Raw genomic sequence first — 26426 nt, forward strand, 5'->3', positions numbered from 1 at the left:
TCCTTGTTGATGAAATTATGAGAGGCTCCTAAATCTATTAATGCAATCACATTTTGGCATTTTAATGTTTCCTTGATACAAAAAGGTCTCTTTCCACTTTCTTGGGTGACTACTGCTAGTGTCCTGAAGTCCTTCTCATCCACCTTTATTCTTTTGTTTGGTGCATCATCCTTGCTTGTTTCTTCCATTCTATATAGTTTTCCCCTTTTACATTGATGGTCTCGTGCCCAAGGTTCTTTAGATTTGAAACATAAACCTTTCTTAGATAATTCATCCCTATTTTTAATTGCTTCTTTACCTTGACATCTATACCCTAGATTCCATTGCTCTTTGCAAAAGTAACATGATTTATCTTTATTTTTCCTTCTTGATCCTTCTTGCTTATTTGGAGTTTTAGGAGGGTAATTTCTAAATCTTTCTTTGTATACATTAGATTCCACCTTTCTTGCTTTTTGGATGGCTTCTTCCACTATTTGGAGTTCTAAAGGATTGACTATGTTTTTAATAGAGTCTTTTAGACCTTTAACAAATAAGTATGCAAGCCTTCTTTAGGATAAGTCAGGAACCATGACTGAAAGTTTTTGGAACTCATTTGCAAAATCTTCTATTGTTCCATGTTGTTTTAAATGGGTTAGTTCTTTGAAGTACCATTCGGATTCGATTTGATTGAATCGTTTGATAAGCTTTTGGGAGAATTCTTGGTAAGAGGTTATTTTATTTGATGACCTAGAGAGAGGAGCCCATTGTGTCACCATTCATGTCTTGTCCCTTCTAAGTGGAGTATGACGAATTGAAGGGCATCTTCTTTGGTCATTGGACTATGAGTTAAATACACGTTTAGTTTTTGGAGCCATGCATGGGCCATTATTTTTCTTGATACATTAAAATTCAGTAGTATCGCTTTGTTCACCTTGTGTTTAAGATATTTGTTTACATGTCTTCTTGTCCTTCTAGTGGCTTCGTGTTTTTGACCCTCACAAAATTCTGCAAAAGTTATGAGTTCCCTGATTTCAGGTTCAAGGCTTGCATAGGCTCTTGTATTATCTACTGTGCTATTGACAGGTTGGTTTATTCCTTCCTCTTCCATTGGTACTTCTCTTGGTAAGAAGGGTGGTCTCGGAATTCGAGAAGATGACGACTCATTAATATCCAATTCATTTGAACTCATATCTCTCCCATGGGAAGAGTTATTCTTGACGTCATTAATAGAATTCCCCATATTTGCCAATGCTTTTAAGAGGGCCTAATTGGATTTATCTAATCTTTCATTTTGACTCATGACATCATATTTATGCATATTTGTACGTATGGTATATACATATGTATATATACTTATATTTTAATATACTATATATATTATATATACATATACAATCTAGACAAATAATACATACAAGTATATGTAAGTATTATAGTTATTAATTATATAATAATATGGGTGAAATTTTTTTTCCATAAGAATTTCTTTCTTTAAATTCAAGGAAGTCCATTGGGCTTTTATAAATTCTTTATTATTTTAGGCCTTTCTAATTTTTCTTCCAAATTACATGTCCATCGACCAAGATTGTAACCTAGGGGTGCATGATTCTACCACCTTGTTTCATCTTGCAAAACGTAACTCCATATTACTCTTTCTTCCTCCATGTTGTCGACCATTCTCCTATATACTTACCAACCACAACCAATACTTGTTTAGCAGCTTACTTACCATATTAGTCAGTCTTGTTTCCGCCATTCATACTTTTATCAGTTGCTTCTCCCACTGTGAATCATCTCACCTCTATAGTCAATTATCACCGCAAAGGACTGTGAGTCCAATTAAGAAATTCATTTGAGCTCATTGACTTTCGATCAAGTCAAGCTAGGAAAGTTACAAATCCAGTGCTCCTCATTGAGGTCATATTCATGTGAAATTATTTATTTTCTTTCCGTAATAATGAACACTAGATTTGTTCCATAACATATCCATAAATGGTCCAGTCAGACCTCAAATTTCTATACAAGTCCATTTGAAACATAATGATACTGTTATGCAATTGTGCTAAGAGCACTATAGGTAGAGAATCACCTTTATTATATGATATTCATTTCTTTTCTGAAAAAACATAATTATTTGTTTCAAAGAAATAGGCTGAGCATGCTATATGTGCCTCCAAAAACATAGTGGCATTTAAGTATGTCCATAAAATGTGGAGGATTTGATCATGGCTGAAGATAAATCTGGTCGTATAAAAATCACAATCTTTCTTTTCTCTTTTCAAAAATTTTGGAAGCAAAAGTTATTACTTCTCATAACTGAACATCATATAATGCAGGCTGGAAAGATACACCAAAGATCATCAAGGATGGTCAAAATGGCTGAGATGAGTGGTGTAGTCCACATAAGTTGGACAAATAAATATACCTGCAGAAAATAGAAGATATATCAGAATTAAGAAGAACTACCAAATAATGAAAATTAGAGTCTACTCAGCTTACTGGGGAATCGGATATTAGATATGTTTGTCAAATCGAGCGATGGATGATTGGGCACATAGTGTCCTTTGGAAATCCTTGGCCAGCATAGGTTTAGTGGCGAATGATGCTACTATGATCACTAGAGGTTAGGATAACTCGTAGTTAGATGGATAGTTTGTTGGGAGGTACCCACAGTCTAGCCAGCTATGTAATTGAAAATTCTAACACCAAGATGCTCAGGTGGCAAGACGAGATGGTGTACACGTGCCTTATCCCATGAAGGGTTAGGCCATTCTCAGCAGAGAATGAGTGGGGATTATGCTAGGTCTGTTGTTGGCAGGTTAAGCCTTTGTCAATGCTTTTCCTCTCCTCCAAAAGCCAAGACTTGCACAGAATGGATCAATTCTTACTAATTTGACATGGTGTGAATCTAAAGCTAGATAGTATTCCATTATTTCCTTCAATAGCATCTTTATTCCAGAGCAGCTATATATATCTTATGCAGTTACTTTCCTGTTTCATATGTATGCTAGTTAGAAATTGCAGTTATATTTATTTTAGTTATCATGTGTAATATAATTAGTTGATCCATTATGATCGTCCTTTTAGTTTATCAAAGATAGTTAACATCTGCCAATTGGTAGTTAAGATCTTGTCATGTGAATGCAGATGATTAGTTAATTTATGTTATTCCTTTTCATGTGATTGGGGTAGTTAGCTTTGCTTCTATTCGACAAGATAAACAGTATTTAAGGTTTTAAACTTTGGAAAATTTTAGCTGCAAATTTTAAGACCAAATCATCCTTAAATTTATTACAACAAGAATCTGTTAGACATTTTTATTCAAAAAGAGCAATATAAACTTGTATGTGGTTTCCTTTAACATCAAATAAAAATCTTAAAGCATAAAATACAGCTCCAAAATTTTCATTTTCCGTTTTTACAGTTTTACTTAAGCAACCAAGTGAGCAACTTCAGCTGGAAGTTTCATGAAAACACTAGAATCAATGATCACAATCATTAAAAATAACTTCAGAACAACTATTTGCGGTTATTTAAAAAAATTGTATAGAATTCTAGAAAACTAAGTTATTGTATGATTCGATGCTGACATACTTAGTTGGAAGCGAATAGCCCGGATACAACTTGCGCAAGATCGTCACTATCTCTGAGTAGTGTACAACCCTATCAACTAGAAGATACCTTCCATTTGCTGATGGCACTTCAAATGCAAGAATGTGTGCTTCAGCAACATCCACAACACCCACCCATCCAAAAGCCATGTTTGGAAATGTGGAAGATCCTGCATTTCATGTAACAATTAATTAAAATAAGATACATAAAACACAGAACCACATATCGCACAGCAAGAAGAGCAAAGATAAATAGACTATTTCAATATGGAAATAATACATGATTATGATAATTTGTACATGTTGAGTGAAATAAGCACACTAATACCGTTTTGGCATGCAACATTCACATTCACTTTATGGTAATAAAACAAACTAAACAATGATGGAAAAAATGACAGCCAAGATGGCCATGAGATCTGCACACTGGTTTTTTTACAAGATTTCAATTCATAAAAGTTGACAGACAAAAGGCATTCTATACAAGATGATTTAAATTAATGATCAACTTTCCATCACAAGTTGCATCTTGGCCATCAGATCTGCACACCCTATTTCTTAAAAGCTAGCTTTCAATTCATAAAAGCTGACAGATAAAAGGCATTTTATACAAGATAGTTAAAAGTAATCAACTTTCCATGACAAATTTCATGTGACAATTTTCTAAGCTGGATTTTTCTTTTATGGAAGTGTGGTCTGTTCATGGAGCATCCATTTACTTCCTTTCTTCCACTAAATTTTTTATTAATCCATTTATTGCCTCCACAGAACTTCAGATGGTGAGTACTGCATGTTGAACACAATGTTGTCAATTTATTGGAGACGAAAGATTAATCGCCTGGCTGACCCCTGAGATGTGTTATGAGAAAATAATGGCTGACCTCCATGGTGGTCTAATTTATTTTCAGTGCCCGTAATTGTTGGCCAACTTCATCTAATCTTGGTGCCCATTTGAGAAACAAATAAAATTATTATTTGAGGCCTCCTTGATTTGGGCCAGCCCTCTTGGTATTGTTATCGCTTGGGACATGAAAACGAATTTATTATTTTCAAAATGTGGCTGACAACTTTGAAGAATTGCCTCCCTTGGATGAAGAGGCGCAATGGAGTAGTGTAATAAATGGAAGATGGGATGGAACTTAGAAACAAGCAAGCAATATGACATCCTTCTAAATACAGGCAGACTTATGAAGAAGAAAAAGAAAAAAAAATTGATCGGCAGATTTTATTGAGCAGATTCTGTCATCCATTTAAGAAGCAATATTCAAGGAGAACATTTGCTTATTTGGATGTGGGTGCCTCTCAATAGAAGAGTTGTGCATCTTGCTAAGTTGATGCTTAGTGGTGGCAATTAGTGTCTCCAGTGAGTTGGTGCCTACAAAGATTTGGAAGAAAACTTTTATATTTTGTGGTTGGAAATTGGAAGTAGATTCAAGCAGTCCTTTTTATGGTTTTTTGTCAAAAGGGTTTCCACATAAATGTTGTGTTTCTTAGTTAGTAGATCCATTTGATTACCCTATTGCGGTTGTTGAATTTCTAATAAGTTAACCATTGTCTTATACAAATTAAGCCCCCTCAATAGAAGTATGCTCATCACTGCATGCTTCATCATATTGATCTATAAAGGAGATGTGTGCCAATAATTCCTCAAACTACACAAACATTTCTACAAGCTTTATGACTATGTCTAAACATGCATTATCAATATTCCTACAGTTCACATCATAGTGTTGAGACTTGTCAAGGACTCTGCCATACTTATAATTCAGAGCCTAAGATGCCCTCAATGAGTGTAGATTGGACTTACAAATCCAATCAAAGGATTCCCGAATTGTTAGCATAGACCGACTGAGACTGCCACCAATCAATAAAGAACATTTATACAAAACAAACTCAGAAAGAGAGAGAGCATTTTTTTACCATCAAAGGTGCAAACACTTTTAAGCTCACTCATTTTGAGCTTCATTTCACTTACTATAATGTCCCTGTTTTTGGCCAGTCTGTCCAGTTGATAGAGTTAGCTAATCATAGCGACCCTCGTGAGCTGACTGGGTGTTTTGCGGGTCTCAGTTGATTACTTACTATTTTTAGTAAGTCTATTATGGGCAGTTGGTATTTTCAACAGCTCAGTGGATAGCTTGGCAGTTGGTCATCACCTGTCGTTGATCGAGTTAATAATTGCATGAGCTCTTATTTATTTATTATTCATTGAATTGCATTATTATAATAATGTTTATATTATTATGACTTTGAGAGATATTTCTAAAATGTAAGTTGGAAAGTTTCTACTATTGAGTTCTTTTCGAAAACTTCCGTGTTTTCTAAAGTGGAGTTTTATGGAAACTTTTGCCAACGAAAGCTTATAAATGAGAGCTCATTTCATCGGAAAAAGCATGCAATGATTATATAGTTGATTTTGTGCCTTTGTGGCTTTTTCCTAGGTTCTTAACTATATGCCCTTGCTGATGTATAAGGGTCTTTGAAGTTTCTGATGTTTGAAGACACTGTTGATGTATAGTGATTTCACTATCTAAATCTCCTATCTATGTTTCCTATATCTGGGAGATTGTTCTGGTAATTTCATTGCAAATTGTGCTTTTATAAACAATTTGCCGAGTCTCCTTACTGTAATCACTGTGGCTACTAAGATTTTTATTCTGAAGGAAATCAACTATATTTTGCTGCCAACTGGCAATCGATTTGATTAACGTTTTGAGGAAATTGAAGACTATTGTTTCTCTATTGGGCTAACATCTAAAAGACTGAAGGTTTAATTAGTGCTGGAGTCATACTTTTGCTGGGCGGAATTGTGTGCAATCGGCACTCTTAAAATCATCCACCTACAATTTTCTTATAGTTGGACGCCTCTCCTTTCTTGGCCGCAATTCGCATTGGGAATTTTTCACATTAACTTCAAACTGTTGTAATAACGTCTCTAGCTTGTCTTGTGGATAAACATGAAGACGTGGGGTTCCAAAGCTGCCTTTATCTCATGTTTGGATTTCCCTTTCAGCTGGAAAGCACAAGAATTAAGCAGTGGAGAAAAATCAGGTTTCTTTTATGAGTTACTGGTGGAATTTGATTCATGTTTATTGTATTGCCTTTCTACTTAAAATTATGAATATTGCTGAAGTTGAGTTGCTAGTATTTTCCTTGCACTTTTAATGTATTCTGAAAATCAGTTCTAATAAAGCTAATTGGCATAACAACATTGTTCATTGGCACCAAAAAATCCTATGAAAGCACACTTAGAGTTTTTACACTTACCCATTCGATCTCAAAACCATTAATGCCAAAGTTGCATGGAAATGGATACCACATAAGACACGATGATACTAAATCTTTCTATATCCCTTAATACAAAAATGGCAAAGTTCAGTGATAATAAAAATATAAATACATTCAAATATTTATACATCTAACATTATGGACATAACGTCAAAAAATAATGTTTTCTACTATTATTTTAGTTAAGATCCTGGTAGCCTTGAAGATTTTAATTTGGACTTTGTACAAGGGGTTCCACCACTTAACCTTGCCATATATCATCATAGGGAAGACACAACCAACAATACCCCTCAACCCTAATGGGAAGTCCACCGCCAGACCCATGTTCTAGTTTATTAATAAAAACATCGCGCTTCACTTCACAAAATGATAAGACAATAAATTTTCGAAGTAGTTGAATTCCATTTATGCTTTTGGTTCGCGTGGTCAATTTCAATTTTGAAGAAAGCTGCTATTATATTTGAAGTTTTTTTTATTATCAATACAATATGCAATTTTTCAAACTTCCTTTAATTTTTGTTATTTTCAATGTTTTTCTACATTTGCATAGTTTCACCAAGACAAAGAACTGGCTTGCAAAGTTTTCACTGAGGTTGTAATAAACCTGATGGCTCACCCAAGACTATGCTGAATAGATTTTTTGTTCTTTTGCTCAATGTTTTTGCAATTTCTTTTGGTTTTGAGTAGATATGTTTTTCGATATTTTCAGAAAGTATAGGAATTACAAATGATATACAATTCTAAATACTATGATTGCCAACATAAATTTTCAGTTTTCAATTATGTTGTATGCAATTATTACAATCATAGACTATAGAGAAGCAACAATTTAAAGAGCATGTGTATGTAGTTGGCGTCACTAGATTGCAGCAGTAAAACATGGAACACCAACTCCACAGCTGAAATTCTCACACCCAACAATAAATGCAGCGTCTGCAAAAGTAAATGCTGCCTCTTGATATGTGATTGCAGCCTTCAAACAAATTCCCTATAGGGCAATTTAAATCCATAGAATGCAACGCCAAACACTAGTAATGATGCCACCCAGCTATGGATTAATTATCAGACTTGTAGGCATCCAATTGCAAGAATAATTGATGCCCAAATGCTGAGAATATGCACACCAAGATGAAGATACAAATGGCACTAAAAATCAGAAATCCCCAAACCAAAATCTCCAGCAATGTCAATCTCCTTAGCTAGAGTTAGTAGAGTACGAGGAATGACAAATCATATACCTCAACACAATTTGCCATGCAATCTCGAAATAATTCTTAGATTTGAATCTACAATACTTCATTTGTAGATCCCAAACCCTTATACTTCAGCAAGGGCATGAAATCAGAGCCTTAGAAGTGTCACCAAGTGAAATCCGATGCTTTTCTCCTCAAATGGACTCATATTTATAATCTCCAATTGGCACAAGTTTCCCAAATAAACTCCATAACATTAAAATATAATAAAGTGTCATTATAATATAATTTATTAATTGCTTTTGGCTCCCAAAAATTACCTTTTCCACCATAACGTAATATACTGACACACAGGGCCATTGTTTCTTGTGCCCACAATTTAAAACTTTTCAACCCAATTCCAACAACCTATGATACTAAGATGACTACCATACAACACCAACAAAAATAGTAACCTCAGCATATTTAGATGAATAATCATAATAATTCACCCGTCTTGCAAAAACAACTATAGAAGCATCAGAATTGAAATCTGACAACACCAAAGTGTTCCCAATGAAAAAAGACGATGAATGAACTTGTCAGGAGACTTACTATAAATAGATGTTCCCCCCAGGATTCTTGAAGCCCAAACTAGAAGCTCAAAATAAAAAACTAAGGGCATCATTCAACTCCTCAAACACAGTTGAGCTCATCGAAACCAACAGCTGACTTACTATAAATAGCAAGTCCCTCAAACGGAAGCAAAACACACCATAGGTTGTTGGAAAGCCTATAACTCCACATTTGAGAACCTCAAATCCCACTACTAGCTCATGAGGGTCGCCATGGTGAACTGACCAAGCCAACTGCAGAAAACTGCTAAAAATGGGGACCTTACAGTTCCCCCTCCCTAAGATCGCTCCCCAAGCAATCTTGGAGAAAAATGAACATCACAGTCCACTTGGATGCCAAAGGTAGAACTGCATACTATCCCTATTATATATAAGCAACTCCTGTAGCACCAACACCCAAATAACTGATATCAACGAGAGAATCATCTGAACACTAACTATAGGCATTGATGGCGGTAACAATTGATCAAAACTCAATCTAACTAAAATACAAACTTTGTCAACATCTGAGTCCCTATCAAATTGACATTCACACCGAACTGCACTATGGAGATGACGATGACCATAAGTACCTGAATCACTATCACCAATTCCAACCTCTGATAAACTATCTTGGGTATGTGGATACTGCAAGTGGTCTAACTTGCAACTGTCAATCTCATCTATAAAAGATGGTGTTAACCCATCCCATAATCGATGATATGAAACTGGAGCCAACACACACCGACGTGAAACCAAATCCTCTACCTATAGGTCAAAAGAGAAGTGACAAGCACTCCTCGTAGTGTAATGTCGATTAAAACTCCCAATCTTTGTCAAGGGCTCATCAATATCAAACTAGGAATCTGGAGACGACTCCAATCTCTAATCTTGCACAACTACCAACTGGGAAGGATCCTGGGCAATCCTCTCAGCAAAACCAACCTCAATATCTTTGTTGGGAAGCATTGTAGCCAAGTTCTCTACAATCTTCCCCACCAATCACCGTATAGCCCAAGAGCCCTAAATGAGAGTACCCTCAAATACTTTGTATGAATCCTACCACACATACAAACTGTCCAAAAGATACTCCATGACAGACTCTGTGCAGTAGAAATTATATGTGGAAGCATCAACCTTATCCCCCGCAACTCACAGTTGATCTCTCTGAAAACGTGGCACCGCCATGAGATGAAGAAATAGATTGGCTTCCAACAAAAAGAAGCAAATCATCATGAGAGCTCGTCTCCACTAATGCTCTTACCTCCATATCTACTGCACCCATATCCTGGACAGAGCTAGCTACCACATCATCACATCCCTCATCCTCAATTGTAGAAGCAAACTCACCACCAATCACCAATATTTGAAATTGAACTAGATTTGTGGCATGTGTGGACCGAATACGCTCCAACTCTACGATCACCTCATCCAATCGTAACTGTGACTCATGGAAAGCCAATTGCGTACTCTGTGGTGAATCCACAATCACCTCAAGCTCCTAGGTGAGCTCAACCACCTCCTCCTCTTTCCCTAACAATGTCTCATAACAGGTGCTACCCCACTCTAGAAGGTAATCCCTACCACCAATTGTGAATAATTATGCTTCAAGACTCTAACAGCCTCTGAAGCTGTAATGTCCCCTCTTTAGTTCGACATGGCATTAATCATGGATTTGCCTATTCCAGACTCTCGTAGGCAAATGGTGTGGAAAGAGAGTCAATTCTGCGGATCAGATAGTCATATCTTGCTCTTGAAGAAGTGTTAAGAGGTTATATTTTATCATTATGTGTTATTGGGGCCCACATGTTATAATTTTAATTTGAGTTGCACTTTTTATTTTATAAAATTACTTTATTATAAAAAAAGTGCATTATAATGAGAAATTATAAAGGATGTTTCTAGAAGTTCTAGCAACTTCTTAGAAAAGTAAATAAATAGAGGGTTGGGCCTCTCATTTGGACATGCTTGGATTGGAGAACTCTTCTACTTCTTCATTGTGAAGACATTTGTGGACTTTGGATCTGCAAATTATTCGATCTTTGGGAACGAATCACTCCCTTGGATTGGCGACTTTGAGGGTGTGAAATATCACCTGAATTGTTGCATAACTGGAGTTGGTATTCAGCCATCTCATTGGAGCTTATTGAGAATTCGTTGTTAGGGTTTGTTTTGGTTGGAATAAGGATTTCAGATTTGCCCTATCATTTGGAGAAGCGTTTGACAAGAGTTTGAAGACAGAATAAGTGCATTTTCAGAATTGGCAAAGCAGGGTTCGGAACCACATAATTGCTCATATCTCCTCAACCCCTTGGAGTTATTTTTTTTGGTTTTACAGGGTTACTACCTAACCCTAGGCGCCCATTTTCCTTGCATTTGGGGGTCCCAAAACCCTAATATTATTTTATTTCAGCAGCCGTACAGGTACGGCCTGGTACGGCCCTGCTAGTTTGGGCAGCAGCAGCAAATTAAGGATAGTTTGGGGGTGCGGTTGGAGGTCTTCATCAACGATCTACAGCAAAATGTGGTGTTCTTCCATAGTTCTTCAAACCAGGTTCTTGCATTCTGAAATATATGTCAATTTTTGGGTAAATTTGCTGTCATACAGTCATTGAAATAATCAGTCCAGAATTGGTAATAAAACAATTTCAGAATTTATTGCATTGTAATTGAAATATCGTTCAAAGGCTTTATATATATTGTAATTCTGCAATTATATTCTGAAAGTATCAAATCTGAAATAGCCATATTCAGAATATTGTAACTGTTATTATTCATTACATGCCAAGTGTTTGACAAAATTCCTAAGTTCAGTTTGAGGGTTTCAGTGGCCTTTATAGAGAGGGTCATTACAGTGGTATCAGAGCTATAAGTCCTGCCATCCTGTGGAGGTCTTATAGGGAATTTGGAACAGCTGGATAGGAGGGAAAGTGTTTGACGAAATGTCAAAACACTAAAATCAGAGCATGCGACAAAGGCCTTATAATTTCCGCAATACCAAAGCAAGACAAGATAGGATTTCTAACCTGCAGAGCGAACAGTCTAGCTCATCTATCCAGGTGGACATAGAATCCAGTCATACAGACATAGGGGAGGTATTTTTTGATCAAGACTACGACTACAATATGGATAGAGGCGGGAATGCCGGTCCAGATCCGCAAGAGGAAAGATTTTTACAGTTATTAGACACCCTGGCACAGGGACAGCGATTAGCCGAACAAAGAGCACAAGAACAGAATCAGAGAATGGAGCTTATGATGCAGATGATGGCTCGACAAATGGGGTTGAACGCTAACATAGGTGGAGGAAATAATCAGAATGGTCACAATCAGAATGGGAATAATCAGGATGAGAGACATAATGGAGGCGAACAAATTGGGAACAATTTCGGTCATGCCCCCCAGCAAGCTCGGACAGTAAGTTCGAGGCCTATGATTCCTACGTTCCTTCCTAGAGCTCCAGAGCAGCCGGTACCAGAACCCCAGATCACTGACATACAGGATCAGCTGAGGAGAGATTGGGAAGCAGGAGGACCAGATTTTACAGCTGCAATCACCTTTAGAAAGTATATGGATGTGCGGATGAAGCATATGCCCCATGGACAAGACAGGACTCAGAACTATGAGCTACGAAAGAAGGTAGGAAAACTACAGTTACCATATTATGATGGCTCGGGGAAGTCTACAGCAAGAGCTTGGGTTCAAAAGCTTGACACATACTTTCAATTGAATCCTATGTCTGAGGAAGAAGCTATTAAGTATGCAGCAATTCACCTGGATGGGTTAGCACACGAATGGTGGCATCATGGTATGATCACTATGGGTCATGCACACATTACCTCATATGTGGAGTTTACGGAGAGACTAATTGAACGTTTTGATAAGAAAGATCCAGAACTCCATTTCAAGGAATTAGCCCAGCTTAAACAGTGGGGCTCATTGGAAACATACATTTCAGAGTTTCAGAAACTTGCAGTGTTAGTAACAGATGTATCTGAACGAAGGCTATTGGTTTTATTTATGGATGGGTTAGTTGATCCATTGAGAGGGTGGATTAAAGCTCTCAACCCTCCCACTTTGCAGGAAGCCATTAAAAAAGCTCGTGACATGGATTCCTCTTCAGCTTCTAAAAATAAATTTCAGGCAAAGAATTTCCCTTCAGGAAAAGATAAGGACAGGAAACCCTTTCATAGAGAGGCACAGCTACCTAAGGAACAAAGTAAGAGGCTGGACAAGGAGACACTTAATGACTTGCGTAGGAAGAAGCTATGCTTCTATTGCAAAGGCCCGTATGAGTACGGCCATGACTGTCCTATGAGGCCAAAAGGGAAGGCCAACCGGGCAATGTGGGCTTATTACGAAGGCTCAGATTCAGATGGTTCAGAACATCATGATGAGGATCCTGATGAAGCAGAGGGAGAGCAGGAGATAGACAGTGCAGGGCAAAGGCAGGAAACAGAGCTACATTTACAGGAAGCACGACTGTCTAGTATCCAGAGAGAGGGATCTTTTAGACTTCGGGGAGTCTTGGCTGGACAGAAGGTTATTACATTGTTGGACACAGGTGCCACGCATAATTTCATTGATGCACGATTTGTAGAGAAGCGTGGACTCATTACTGAGGAGTTCGAAGGACTAAGAGTCAAGGTAGCTGATGGATACACTCTTCGTTGTGACAGGATGGTACGAGACTTACCTTTGCGCTTGAACAACTATGAGTTTAAGGCGGATTATCATGTGGTCAACATGGGTGACATGGACATAGTACTTGGGATGCAGTGGCTACATTCATTGAAGGTGGTTACCCTGAGATTAGAGGATATGGAGATACAATTCGAAATAAATGGTAGGATTCATGTGCTAAAGGCTATCCGTAATGGAGACATCAGGACTATCTCATTTAGGCGGCTGGAGAGATTAACCAGGCATAATGATATAGAGTGGGCAACAGTTTGTACTTTGATACCTACACAGGAGGAGCAACATAAGGTGGAATATCATCCTGATATTCAGAAGTTGAGGATTAAGTACGAAAAGGTATTCAGTGAGATTCCACCAAGCAGGCCACCGGACAGAGGTATTGAGCATATTATTGAACTGGAGGAAGGTGCTAAACCTATCATGATCACACCATATCGACATCCAAAGCGACTCAAGGATGAGATCGAAAGGACCATTGAGGAGTTGCTAGCTATGGGGCACATCCGACCTAGTAAGTCACCTTTTGCATCTTCTGTTGTTTTGGTAAAAAAGAAGGATGGAACGCTTCGGATGTGTATTGATTACAAGGCATTAAATAAGAAAACCATTAAGAACAGGTATCCTATTCCTCGCATTGATGAGTTGATAGATGAATTGCATGGGGCCTGTTATTTCACGAAAATTGATTTGAGATCAGGATATCACCAGATCAGAGTCCGTGAACAAGATATTGAGAAAACTGCTTTCAGATGTCATTGTGGGCACTTTGAGTTTGTAGTCATGCCTTTCGGCCTGACCAATGCACCTGCCACTTTCCAGTCCACTATGAACAGAGTTTTCCACCATCAGTTGAGGAAATTCGTGCTGGTGTTTTTTGATGACATTTTGATCTATAGCCGATCATGGCAGGAGCATCTAAAGCATTTGGAGACGGTGTTGAGCATTCTACAGAAGGAGTCCTTGTATGCAAAGGAGTCCAAATGTGACTTAGGGATGACCGAGCTGTTATATTTAGGACACATCATTAGTGCAGAGGGAGTGCGGATGGATCCTGAAAAGATTCGCGCTATTGTTGATTGGCCTCCACCAGAGAACCTTACACAGTTGAGGGGGTTCCTTGGTTTATGTGGTTTTTATCGCAGGTTTGTCAGTGGCTACTCACGACATGCAGCTCCCATGACAGATTTACTGAAAAAAGGGGAATTTGTGTGGACTCAGAAGGCACAGGACTGTTTTATGAGATTTAAGGAGATAATGACTACGTGCCCAGTTCTAGCATTACCTGATTTCACGAAGCCATTTGAGCTTCAATGTGATGCATCTGGAGAGGGAGTAGGTGCTGTACTTATGCAGAATAAGCACCCCATAGCTTATGAGAGCAGGAAGCTCAGAGGCCCTGAGCGTTCATTCAGTATATATGATAAGGAGATGTTGGCCATCATGCATGCTTTGGCCAAATTCAGACAATATCTTGTGAGTAGCAAGTTTTGTATTAAAACTGATCATAACAGTCTGAGGCATTTCTTGGGACAGCAGGCCCTGAATGATCGCCAACAAAAGTGGGTAAGTAAGTTGCAGGCATATGATTTTGACATCTCATATGTCAAGGGAACTCAGAATGTTGTTGCAGATGCTCTATCTCGAAGGCCACACCTCACTCTTATGATTCAGATATCAGAGGATTGGCGACACTTGATTATAGCAGAGTATGCCAGGGATACATGGGCCTTCGATATAGTAGAGGGAACAGTGATTGATACCAGATACACACTTGTGGATGATTTGATCATTTACAAGAACAGGATTTACCTGGTCCGAGGATCAAAGGTTAAGCAACTGATTATGAGAGCACTTCACGACTCACCGACAGCAGGCCATCCCGGGTACTTCAAGACTTACAAGTCAGTTCGAGAGCGGTTCACTTGGAAAGGGCTGAAAGCTGATGTTCTGCAGTATGTTCGAGAGTGTCTTGTTTGCCAGCAAAACAAACAAGAGCACAGCTATCCGGCAGGGCTCCTACAGCCACTTCCGATCCCCGACAGGAAGTGGGAATGCATCTCCATGGACTTTATCACAGGTTTGCCCAAGGTACAAGGACGAGATTGTATTTATGTGGTGGTAGATAGATTAACGAAATATGCTCATTTCTTTCCTATCACCACTACACATTCAGCAGCTCAGGTGGCAGAGGTTTTCTTTCGGGAGGTTTTCAGATTGCACGGCTTGCCTCAGAACATTGTGAGTGATAGGGATAGCCATTTCATGAGTCACTTTTGGCAGGAGGTATTCCGGTTATGTGGCACGGAGCTTACACCCAGCACTAGCTATCACCCACAAACCGATGGTCAGAAATTGTGAACAAATGGGTGGAAGGGTATTTAAGGAATTATGTGGCAGCTCAGCAACGAGCTTGGGTCAGATGGATATATCTCTGCGAGTATTGTTACAATACTACATATCATATGACTATACAGATGACACCCTTCATGGCACTTTACGGTTATGAAGCACCTAGTTTCCTGGATTTATTGTTAAGCGACAGCCGGGTACCCAGTGCAGGTGAATTATTACAGGAGAGTCAGGATATAGTTGCTACCCTCAAAGACAATATTGCAAGAGCTCAGAACCAGCAGAAGCAGTATGCAAACCAGAAGAGAACTGAGCGTAGTTTTGAGGTAGATGATATGGTTTACCTCATGTTGCAGCCATACAGGCAATCTATTCTTAGGAAGAGTGGGGCAGAGAAACTTAAGCCACGCTATTATGGACCATTCAGGATTATCAGGCGAGTTGGTGAAGTGGCTTATGAGTTGGAGCTTCCCGCAGACAGCAGAGTGCACAATGTGTTTCATGTGTCACGCCTCAAGAAGGCGTTGGGTCAGAATGTGGTGCCTTCTGCAGTATTACCTCCTTTAGACGATGAGGGAAAATTGATTTTAGTACCAGAATCCATCCTGGAGAGCAGAGAAAAGCAGCTTCGTAGAAGGGTGATCAGAGAATACTTGGTTAAGTGGAAAGATTTACCTGTTGAGGATGCTACTTGGGAGGGGGAGGCTATTTTGCAGCACCCGGCGTTGAGATTGCTTGAGGCCAAGCAATTTCAGGAGGGGCGGACTGTAATGTCCCTTCTTTAGTTCGACATGGCATTGATCATGGATTTGCCTATTCCAGACTCTCGTAGGCAAATGGTGTGGAAAGAGAGTCAATTCTGCGGATCAGATAGTCATATCTTGCTCTTGAAGAAGTGTTAAGACGTTATATTTTATCATTATGTGTTATTGGGGCCCACATGTTATAATTTTAATTTGAGTTGCACTTTTTATTTTATAAAATTACTTTATTATAAAAAAAGTGCATTATAATGAGAAATTATAAAGGATGTTTCTAGAAGTTCTAGCAACTTCTTAGAAAAGTGAATAAATAGAGGGTTGGGCCTCTCATTTGGACATGCTTGGATTGGAGAACTCTTCTACTTCTTCATTGTGAAGACATTTGTGGACTTTGGATCTGCAAATTATTCGATCTTTGGGAACGAATCACTCCCTTGGATTGGCGACTTTGAGGGTGTGAAATATCACTTGAATTGTTGCATAATTGGAGTTGGTATTCAGCCATCTCATTGGAGCTTATTGAGAATTCGTTGTTAGGGTTTGTTTTGGTTGGAATAAGGATTTCAGATTTGCCCTATCATTTGGAGAAGCGTTTGACAAGAGTTTGAAGACAGAATAAGTGCATTTTCAGAATTGGCAAAGCAGGGTTCGGAACCACATAATTGCTCATATCTCCTCAACCCCTTGGAGTTATTTTTTTTGGTTTTACAGGGTTACTACCTAACCCTAGGCGCCCATTTTCCTTGCATTTGGGGGTCCCAAAACCCTAATATTATTTTATTTCAGCAGCCGTACAGGTACGGCCTGGTACGGCCCTGCTAGTTTGGGCAGCAGCAGCAAATTAAGGATAGTTTGGGGGTGCGGTTGGAGGTCTTCATCAACGATCTGCAGCAAAACGTGGTGTTCTTCCATAGTTCTTCAAACCAGGTTCTTGCATTCTGAAATATATGTCAATTTTTGGGTAAATTTGCTGTCATACAGTCATTGAAATAATCAGTCCAGAATTGGTAATAAAACAATTTCAGAATTTATTGCATTGTAATTGAAATATCGTTCAAAGGCTTTATATATATTGTAATTCTGCGATTATATTCTGAAAGTATCAAATCTGAAATAGCCATATTCAGAATATTGTAACTGTTATTATTCATTACATGCCAAGTGTTTGACAAAATTCCTAAGTTCAGTTTGAGGGTTTCAGTGGCCTTTATAGAGAGGGTCATTACAGAAGCACATGAACATCTGCTAGGAAAGACTACTATCACCGTGCTCATCTAACAATAGAGCACCCCAACAAGATGCAGCTAGCATTTGATGGATAACATCATAATGTTCTAGAGTTGAAGTGATGTCACTATCACTCACCTTCAATTGACTAATCACATGATGCCTCTGTAACCCTTGACTCCAATACAAGCACGGTGCCACAATATTTGTATTGTGATAGGAAATTGAAACAGTACTACTCACCACAAGACCACTCACCGCATGTGGGCTATTGTCCTCACATGCACCTACAATCGAGGTACAACAACTCGGTACCTCAATCAACACCTTTTCTAACAAAGCGAAAGCCCATGTAGTATCACACCCCTCGCATGACTCTACTTCCCACTCAATAGAAAATCCCAATAAATCCTGATCACATGACCCATCCAAAACCTCCTCAAAGTCATCACTTGAAACCTAGCAAGGGATATCATGCCCAGCGCAGCTCATAGCATTATCCAACAAATCATCAGAGGTGTTCATACTCTTTGTATCCACATCTCCTAATAGATGCTCAATAGCCATCACCTGACTTTGCACACATGACTCAACGTCAGGATGTGAATCAATAATTCTAGAGCATAGTCCAACACCCACTAACTCCGCTATAATACCCAGATCACCAACATAACAGGTGGGTGACTCCCTAAATGCATCGGTCCCACCTGAGGAAATAGTTGCCTCCTGCACTAGAGCAACACTATGACAATTGACATATAAATCTCCCATAATAGTCCCCTCCTCAAGAGACCCTGAAGAGTCAATGGTAACAACTGCATCAACTGTCTCTACACTAACTGCAACAACTCTAGGAGTTTCAACCTGCTCAAGCTCAATGTCGCTATCCCCCGCTACCACTGACACAACCACATGACCCTATGAAATAAGTCCATCAACACTACCGATAGGACTAGCAGGTGTTGTACTAAATACAGGTACATCTACATCATGGACCCCTGATGGGAAAAACTCAAGCTTCCTTCCCTGCAACCTCGACATTGGCCTTCTAAAGGCGGAAACCATGTACCTTGCTGCCCTATCTACCTCGCCAGATCCGACAGTCTCTATGCCAACTTCTTCTGATGAAGGCTAAGTCTTTCTAAACTCTCTATCAAAGCATTTACTTTCCTGCTATCTTCCTCACTACTCCAACTCCTAAAACTACTAGGCCTCCTATATCAGTGCATAGCTAGAAGAGTGTTGGTCACTCTGAAATCAAGAACAGATGTGATATAATAATAAAAATTTCCTACACCACAGGATGGCAGGAAACCACTCTAATACAACTATAATAACCATGCTGGCTCACCCAAGACTATGCTGAATAGGTTTTGTTTTTTTTGTTGAGTTTTTGCAATTTCTTTTGGTTTTGAGTAGATATACTTTTAAAAAAATTTAGAATGTATAGAAATTACAAATGATACAAAATTCAAACTACTATAAATGCCAACGCAATTTTTCAGTTTTCAATCATGTTGTATGCAATTATTACAATCATACACTAAAGAGAAGCAACAATTTAAAGAACCTACGTATGTATTTGGTGTCAATAGATTGCAGCAGTAAAACATGTAACACCAACTCCACAGCTGAAATTCTCACACCCAACAATAAATAGAGTGTCTACAGAAGTAAACACTGCCTCTTGATATGTGATCGCAGCCTTCAAACAAATCGCCCATAGGGTAATTCAAATTCACAGAATGCAATGACAAACACTAGTAATGATGCCACCCAGCTATGGATTAATTATCAGGCTTGTAGGCATACAATTGCAGGAAAAATTGTTGCCAAAATGCAGATACAAATAGAACTAAAAATCAGACATCCCCAAACCAAAATCTCCAGCAATGCAGATCTCCTTACCTACAGTTAGTACAGTAAGAGGAATGACAAATCATATACCTCAGCACAATTTGCCATGCAATCTCAAAATAATTCTTAAAATTGAATCTAAAATACCTCAGTTGCAGATCCCAAACACTTATACTTCAGCAAGGGCACAAAATCATAGCCTCAGAAGTGTCAACAAGACAATAGAAGAAAATAAGATAATCAAACAATCAGATGTTTTTCTCATCAAATGGGCTCATATTTACAATCTTTAAATGGCACAAGTTTCCCAAATAAACTCCATAACATAAAAATATAATAAAGTGACATTATAATATAATTTATTAATTGCTTTTGGCTTCCAAGAAATAATCTTTTCCACAATAAAATAATATACTGACACACAAGGCCATTGTTTCTTCTGCCCACGATTTAAAACTTTCCAACCTTGTTCCAATGAGCTATGATACTACAGCGACCAACATAAAACACCAACAAAAATAGCAACCTTAGCATATTTAGATGAATAATAATAATAATTCATTTGTCTTGCAAAAGCAATTGTAGAAGCATCAAAATCGAAATCTAACAACACCAAAGTGGTCCTGATGAAGAAAGACGATGAATGAACCTATCGAGGTGACTTACTATAAATAGATGTTCCCTCCAAGATTCTTGGAGCCCAAACCAAAAACCCAAAATAAAAACTGAGAGTGTCGTTCAACTCCTTTTAAGTCAACTGAGCTCATCAGAACCAACAGTTGACTTGCCATAAATAGTAAGTCTCTCAAATGGAGCCAAAACACACCATAGGTTGTTGGAAAGCCTTTTAACCCCACAACTGAGAGCCTCAAATCCCACTGTTAGCTCACGAGGGTCGCGATGGTGAACTAATGAAGGCAATTGCAGCAACCTTGCTAAAAATGGGGACATTACAGCGGTAAAGTCTAAACATTATACTTAGTAATTTGTAGTACTCTAAGGATCTAAAGCTATCAACCTTAATACAAGAAAGTTAAGACTAAAAAGGTATACTACACCACAAGAGCTAATCAAATGAGAACATGTTTATCCAACAAAGCAAATATTCAAATATGTGTTTGCATATTTTTGCATCTCATATATTATGATACCAATAGACAATCAGTAAGTAAAAAATGTTCAAAGTGACCAAGCATGTTGCAAAACATGGCACCAAAACACTATGAGGGACAAAAGATTAAATTCACTAAATATAAACACCAAAAAAGGTAAGACTTTTTCTTGTTGACAGTTTGCAGACCTATTATTGTAAAGTTTAGCCAAGTCATGGAAAACATTCAAATTTCAGCAATTGTTACGCTAAGAAGTTAGACTCACAACTGTTGGCCTGTCTGAACCAAATCCTATCACACAAACTGTCACATTACCATTAAACATTTTAAGACAAACCTTTTCATTTTTTCCCCATTATCCTAACCCTGTGTTCTTATTAGTTTCCAACAAAGCATTTCCTTTTAGTTATATGTATGGTTCTAGTGGTGGAGAAAATCTTCACTGTGATGTCCCCAATTAGGGAAGTCATAATTAATAAAATATCAATAAATGAAATTACTAAATTTTTTTTTTAAAGTTTATAGCACAGACCTTTGGGGAAAATCTTTATTAAATAAAATTTTGACTACCAATCTAGGTTTTTATGGTATTTATTTCGTTAGCTACCCTTCCATTGACTCATTTATATGGGTGTTGTTCGTGAAGACGTGCACCTGAGAATTCAATAGTGTTAGCATTAAACAAAAACAAGGAAGATTTGGACAAACAACTTCCCAAATGGGAGGAAATCCCCACTCACTTGGGGTCATTCCATCCACCAAGTTCCTTCATTAAGACATACCATGTTTAGAGGTCTCAAACAGGACTAACGCAAAGTGCATCTTGCCAAAGCATGGTAACATACCAAAAACCAAGGTTGCATGGGTACTAGTACCCACACCCCTGGTACTCGTACCCACGTACCCAAGTACCGAGTACACATATCCCACGTACAAGGTACTCGGTGGAGAGCATTATAGCTAAGGACCTTGATTAAGATTCTGATTTTTTTTTTTGGTTTTTTGTTTTTGTATTAGCTTGTTTATCAAACTTAATTCAATACCAAATCAGTTTGAAACTTTGATACTCATAAACTTTATCACTTTTCAAGTCATAAGTTTATCATTTGCAATATGTCATTGTCATATGGTTTAGGATCTTCTTGTTCATCTTTAAAGTCTGCCTTCTTTGTTATGCATCTAAGCATTTATCATGTATTATTATTTCAAACATATAGCAAATCTGAAACTGAAAACGGTTCATTACATTTGCAAACTTTATCACTGTTCTTGTTTTGAAAAACCATTGTCATGACTCATAATTTCAGATTTTTTATAAATATAAAAGTATAATTTTTAAATAAGTTTGACATACCCAAGTACTTCCATCCCCTATTATAAGAAATACTTTAAACATTCAGCAATAGCATATATGGCTCATATTTTCAAATTTCTTGTTTTGAATGCTCAATGTCATGACTCATGACAGATATTTTGATTTTTATATTTTCTATAAAATATTAATTATATAGAAAAAATTAGGCATACACACGTACCCCCGTCCCCTATTTTGAAAAATATGCATACCCATACCCGTTCCCGTTCCCGTACCCACGTACTCATGCAACCTTGCCAAAAACTAAAACGACTAGATGTAAGGAAGCCAATCAACTTCTTGGAAGTCATATACTATCATTATTCAGGTCATAAGAAAGGAGCTGAAGGGGCTTATGGCTCATATTTTCAAATTTCTTGTTTTGAATGCTCAATGTCATGACTCATGACAGATATTTTGATTTTTATATTTTCTATAAAATATTAATTATATAGAAAAAATTAGGCATACACACGTAACCCCGTCCCCTATTTTGAAAAATATGCATACCCGTTCCCGTTCCCATTCCCGTACCCACGTACTCATGCAACCTTGCCAAAAACTAAAGCGACTAGATGTAAGGAAGCCAATCAACTTCTTGGAAGTCATATACTATCATTATTCAGGTCAAAAGAAAGGAGCTGAAGGGAGATTTGACGCCCCTTCCAAGGCAACGGGCTTGAGTCTATTAGCATGAAGGTGATTATAGATCACAACTCATGGGGGATTCAATTCTGAGCAGAATAACATAGTTCCAAGATTCTTTATCCAATGCACGATTACTGCATATCTGTTGTTATTATATATGATCTCAGTTACTGGGTTCTGCTATTTAGGCCTGGGCTTGGTACTATCGAGTATTGCTTCTTCCTAGGTTCTTCCTGGGTGTTTGGGTTCTCTGTGAGTCCTTTTGTGAAGGACCCACAACAAACCCAAGCAGCCAAGAAGTACTTGAGGGCAAAGTTTTCTTGCAGATTACATTGTGGTTATTATATAAATAGTTATTGACTATGGGATTGAATCTGACATACCACCACTTTCGTAACCAAAATAATGTAGTTTGAGTAAATTTGTTTAAGATCTATTTTATTATGAGATGGTTGCAAGAATAGTGAATTCAATATTAATTTAAACAGTGTAAGATTAATACTTAGAATATAAAATGACAAGATTTTTCATTTTATAAATTATCTGTAATCTGGTGAAGATTAAAAAAATTTACATGCCATTTTCAAGATTATTTTAATCTAAAGTTTATCTTCTGCACCGTTGATTCACATAATCATTGTAAACTTTTTTAGTGCTGAAAAATCCATATAACTCCACAAATATATTGCTCCACTGATTCCACTGAACTATTGAGTGAGATATAAATGTGAATATAAATACTAAATAATTTGAGGCATTTATCATTTATAATTTTATTGGCAATTATGGATTTATGAGAATCACCCATTCTCTTATATTTATCACTTCAATGTTTGAACATGTGTATGTGTGGATATATAAATATAAATATATACAACAATATATATATGTACAAACGAACCCGATACTAGCCAAGGAAAAAGCAATTTACCATACCACATACCAAAACCCCTTACCTCCACTCAAATCAAAACCCAAATCGGCAACTTAGTATCTGATTATTTTTCCTTCTGGAAATCGACCGTAAACCTGATTTTATGGTAAGGCTAAAAACTATGCATCAATTTTCTAAGTGTATGTTTTGATGGCACAAAAGGATTATATTGTATTTGGAAATTGGTTTTTTGCCTATAACATTTAACATCATTTTATGAATGTTGCTGTTAGCCCTGGCACTTTCTTTGAAGTATAAGTTTCTCATAATCTGGTGTATTTTCTTGGTATCATAGCCACCTTTCTGAAAGCATGTGAATTCATGACTGACAGGGATCAGCAATATAAGCAAAGAGAAAAGAAGGCAATGGGTGACACAGATGAGTGTACCTTGAAGAGTTCATTTGGGAGATTGGAGAAATCCATACCAATAATAAGGGATAGTAAGAGGGAGATGGTTCAACTTTTTAGAGGGATAGACCAAAAACTAAGTACTAATGGACCTGTTCGAAATTATGTTGAAGGCAGCAATTTTGGTGGAGGAAAAGCTTCAGTTGATGGTGCAAAATTCTTAGCTAATGGCGGGAGAGATACAAGTAATATATTGACCTACAGGGCTTAAATTCATGACAAAGAAGCAGTTAGAAGTCTTGGAAAAAAATAACATAATCCAAAAGAAGACATGACAAGATTTCATGATGCATCGTATGTGTGCTAATCCCCATTTACCATGCAGATCTAACTTTGAGGGGAGTATTATGTGATCAAGAAGGCAACCGGGCATGGAAGGAGAAGTTATGGTGCAAGAAAAAACATTGAGCACCATTTGGGAATCACTACAACTTTTGATGTTGTTGATAATTTCTTAACAAGGACTTGGTTTCAGAAATTAGAAGCATATTTCTCACTGAACCCAATGTCTATAAAAGAGGCTATCATATTTGCGACCTCGCATCTTAAAGGAGTGGCTCATGAATGGTGGTCAACCTAAGGGCATGATTATATCGCCAACTTCGAACCCCTTTAACCATATTCTCAATTTGCATTTAATTAATGATAAATTTAAAGTACAAGTCATATATTAATTCAATGTCATCACATCTCTATGAGGTTGCTTGATTATAGGTGTGCCCCTTTAATTAATTCATCCCTTTCATCATCATTTAAATACATCGGCCCTATTTCACCATATGTTTCTTTTCGTATTCAATTTCATCCCAAAATTGAGCGCCAATTGTTTGAGAGATTCCATAGGAAGGATCCAGAGACATATTTTTATGAGTTAGCACAGCTGTAGCAAGAGGGAAAGGTACAAGACTATGTAGCAGAATTTTAGAGGACAGCAGTCATGATTTCTGATGTGTCAAAGAAAACACCCATAGTCTTTTTCTACAGAAGGCCTAGTTGAACCCCTTAAAAGGTTAGTAAGAGCATTTGATCCAAACTTAGTGCAAGAAACAATCAAAGGCCTTGAGTTTTAAAGATTATATGACCAAGGATAGATTGAGCTCTAAGAAAGCATTACCTGTGCAATCAAAGAAAATGTTGTTTGCAGGGGGCTAGCGTCTCTTGTGAGGATTTGTGACACGGTTTAATAGCCTCCTATGTCTTCTATATGTCTAGTGGTTGTATCAAGCATTGACGGGTCAATCATTTGGTGCAACAAAAACCCCAGCTTGTAACAAGTGGTATCAGCACTTGGTCACATGTTTGAACCACACAGGTTGCAGCAAGTAATGTTGGGAGAGGGATTGTTTGCTGCAGGTCAAAGTCTCTCGCGGGATTCCTTACATGGTTTAACAGCCTCCTCTATCTTCTATAAGTCTAGTGGTTGTATCGAGCATTGATAGGTCGATCTTTTGGTGCAATTGCAACCCTAGCTTGTAACAATTGTTTTAGAAGAACATGTCACCCACTAAGCCTAGTGCAATGGAGGTGTCCAAAAACAAATAGTGAAGGAGGAAGCTATGCTTCGTATGGAGATAATCATGGAAACCTGCTCATAGGTGTTTGGCAAAAGGATAAATACACTATATAAAGGAAGTCTCTAATCAAGATGCAAAGATACAACTTGGGAGGAAGTAGCTACCAAAAATTTAAATTTGAAGTTGCTTGAGGACAAGCAACATCTACAACAAGTGGACTATGATGTCCCTGATTAGGAAGCCCGACTCTTTTCTTTGCTAGTGTATGTTTTCTAAATAGTTGAATATAACATAATTTTAAAAATTAAATTTTAATAATCAAAGTATTAAATTAAAATCTTGAGGTTGACCTAGGTCTATGGCGATTATTTATTGTTGTTAACCTCGCTGCAACTCATATTTATATGGGTTATGCTCTGAGATACCGATGCAGGCTTGGATGGTCTAGATGTTGAAGCAGAGGTGACTGGAGGTTGGATGCTTTCAGAAGCCCTGTGGAAGCTATCCATAGGCTCTCAGATGCGGATAGAAGCCTAATGCTAGCTTCTAGGCGCATTTGAGGTCTATAGATGGCTTCCACAAGGCTTCTGAAATCATCTAGGGCGTTAAGCACACAAAACATTTTTAAAAAGCACTTTCACTTAAAAAATTAAAAGACGTGCTCTATTATGATTTTTTTAACTTATTTTGTGCTCCCAAACCCTAAAACGACCCTAAAAGAGGCAATTCAAGTATTCACAACTCAATTTGTTTGCAGCTACACTCTCTACTCATTTGGTCTCCATTTTGGCATTGAAGGCAAGTTGATTATTTTTTAAGAGGATTGATCGGAGAGCAAGAGATAGCTTCCTCAAAGGAGTTGCATCTAAAGTAAGCATTTGATCCCATTCTTGAGT

The 26426-nt window shown here is 37.7% G+C and overlaps 1 protein-coding gene across 2 annotated transcripts in view; it reads right to left on the reverse strand.

Moving 5' to 3' along the window:
• LOC149535362 (phenylacetaldehyde reductase-like) overlaps nt 1-26426 on the reverse strand; it is a 202693-nt gene that overhangs the window by 49982 nt on the left and 126285 nt on the right. For both annotated transcript variants that reach the window (XM_089804096.1, XM_089804097.1), the window contains exon 5: nt 3574-3760. In XM_089804096.1, the coding sequence (XP_089660222.1) occupies nt 3574-3760 (187 nt within the window). The remainder of the gene's footprint in view (nt 1-3573; nt 3761-26426) is intronic.

The sequence above is a fragment of the Cupressus sempervirens genome, chromosome 10 (assembly GCF_028749045.1).
Source record: "Cupressus sempervirens isolate cs-2001-9-10 chromosome 10, ASM2874904v1, whole genome shotgun sequence".
Lineage (NCBI taxonomy): Eukaryota > Viridiplantae > Streptophyta > Pinopsida > Cupressales > Cupressaceae > Cupressus > Cupressus sempervirens.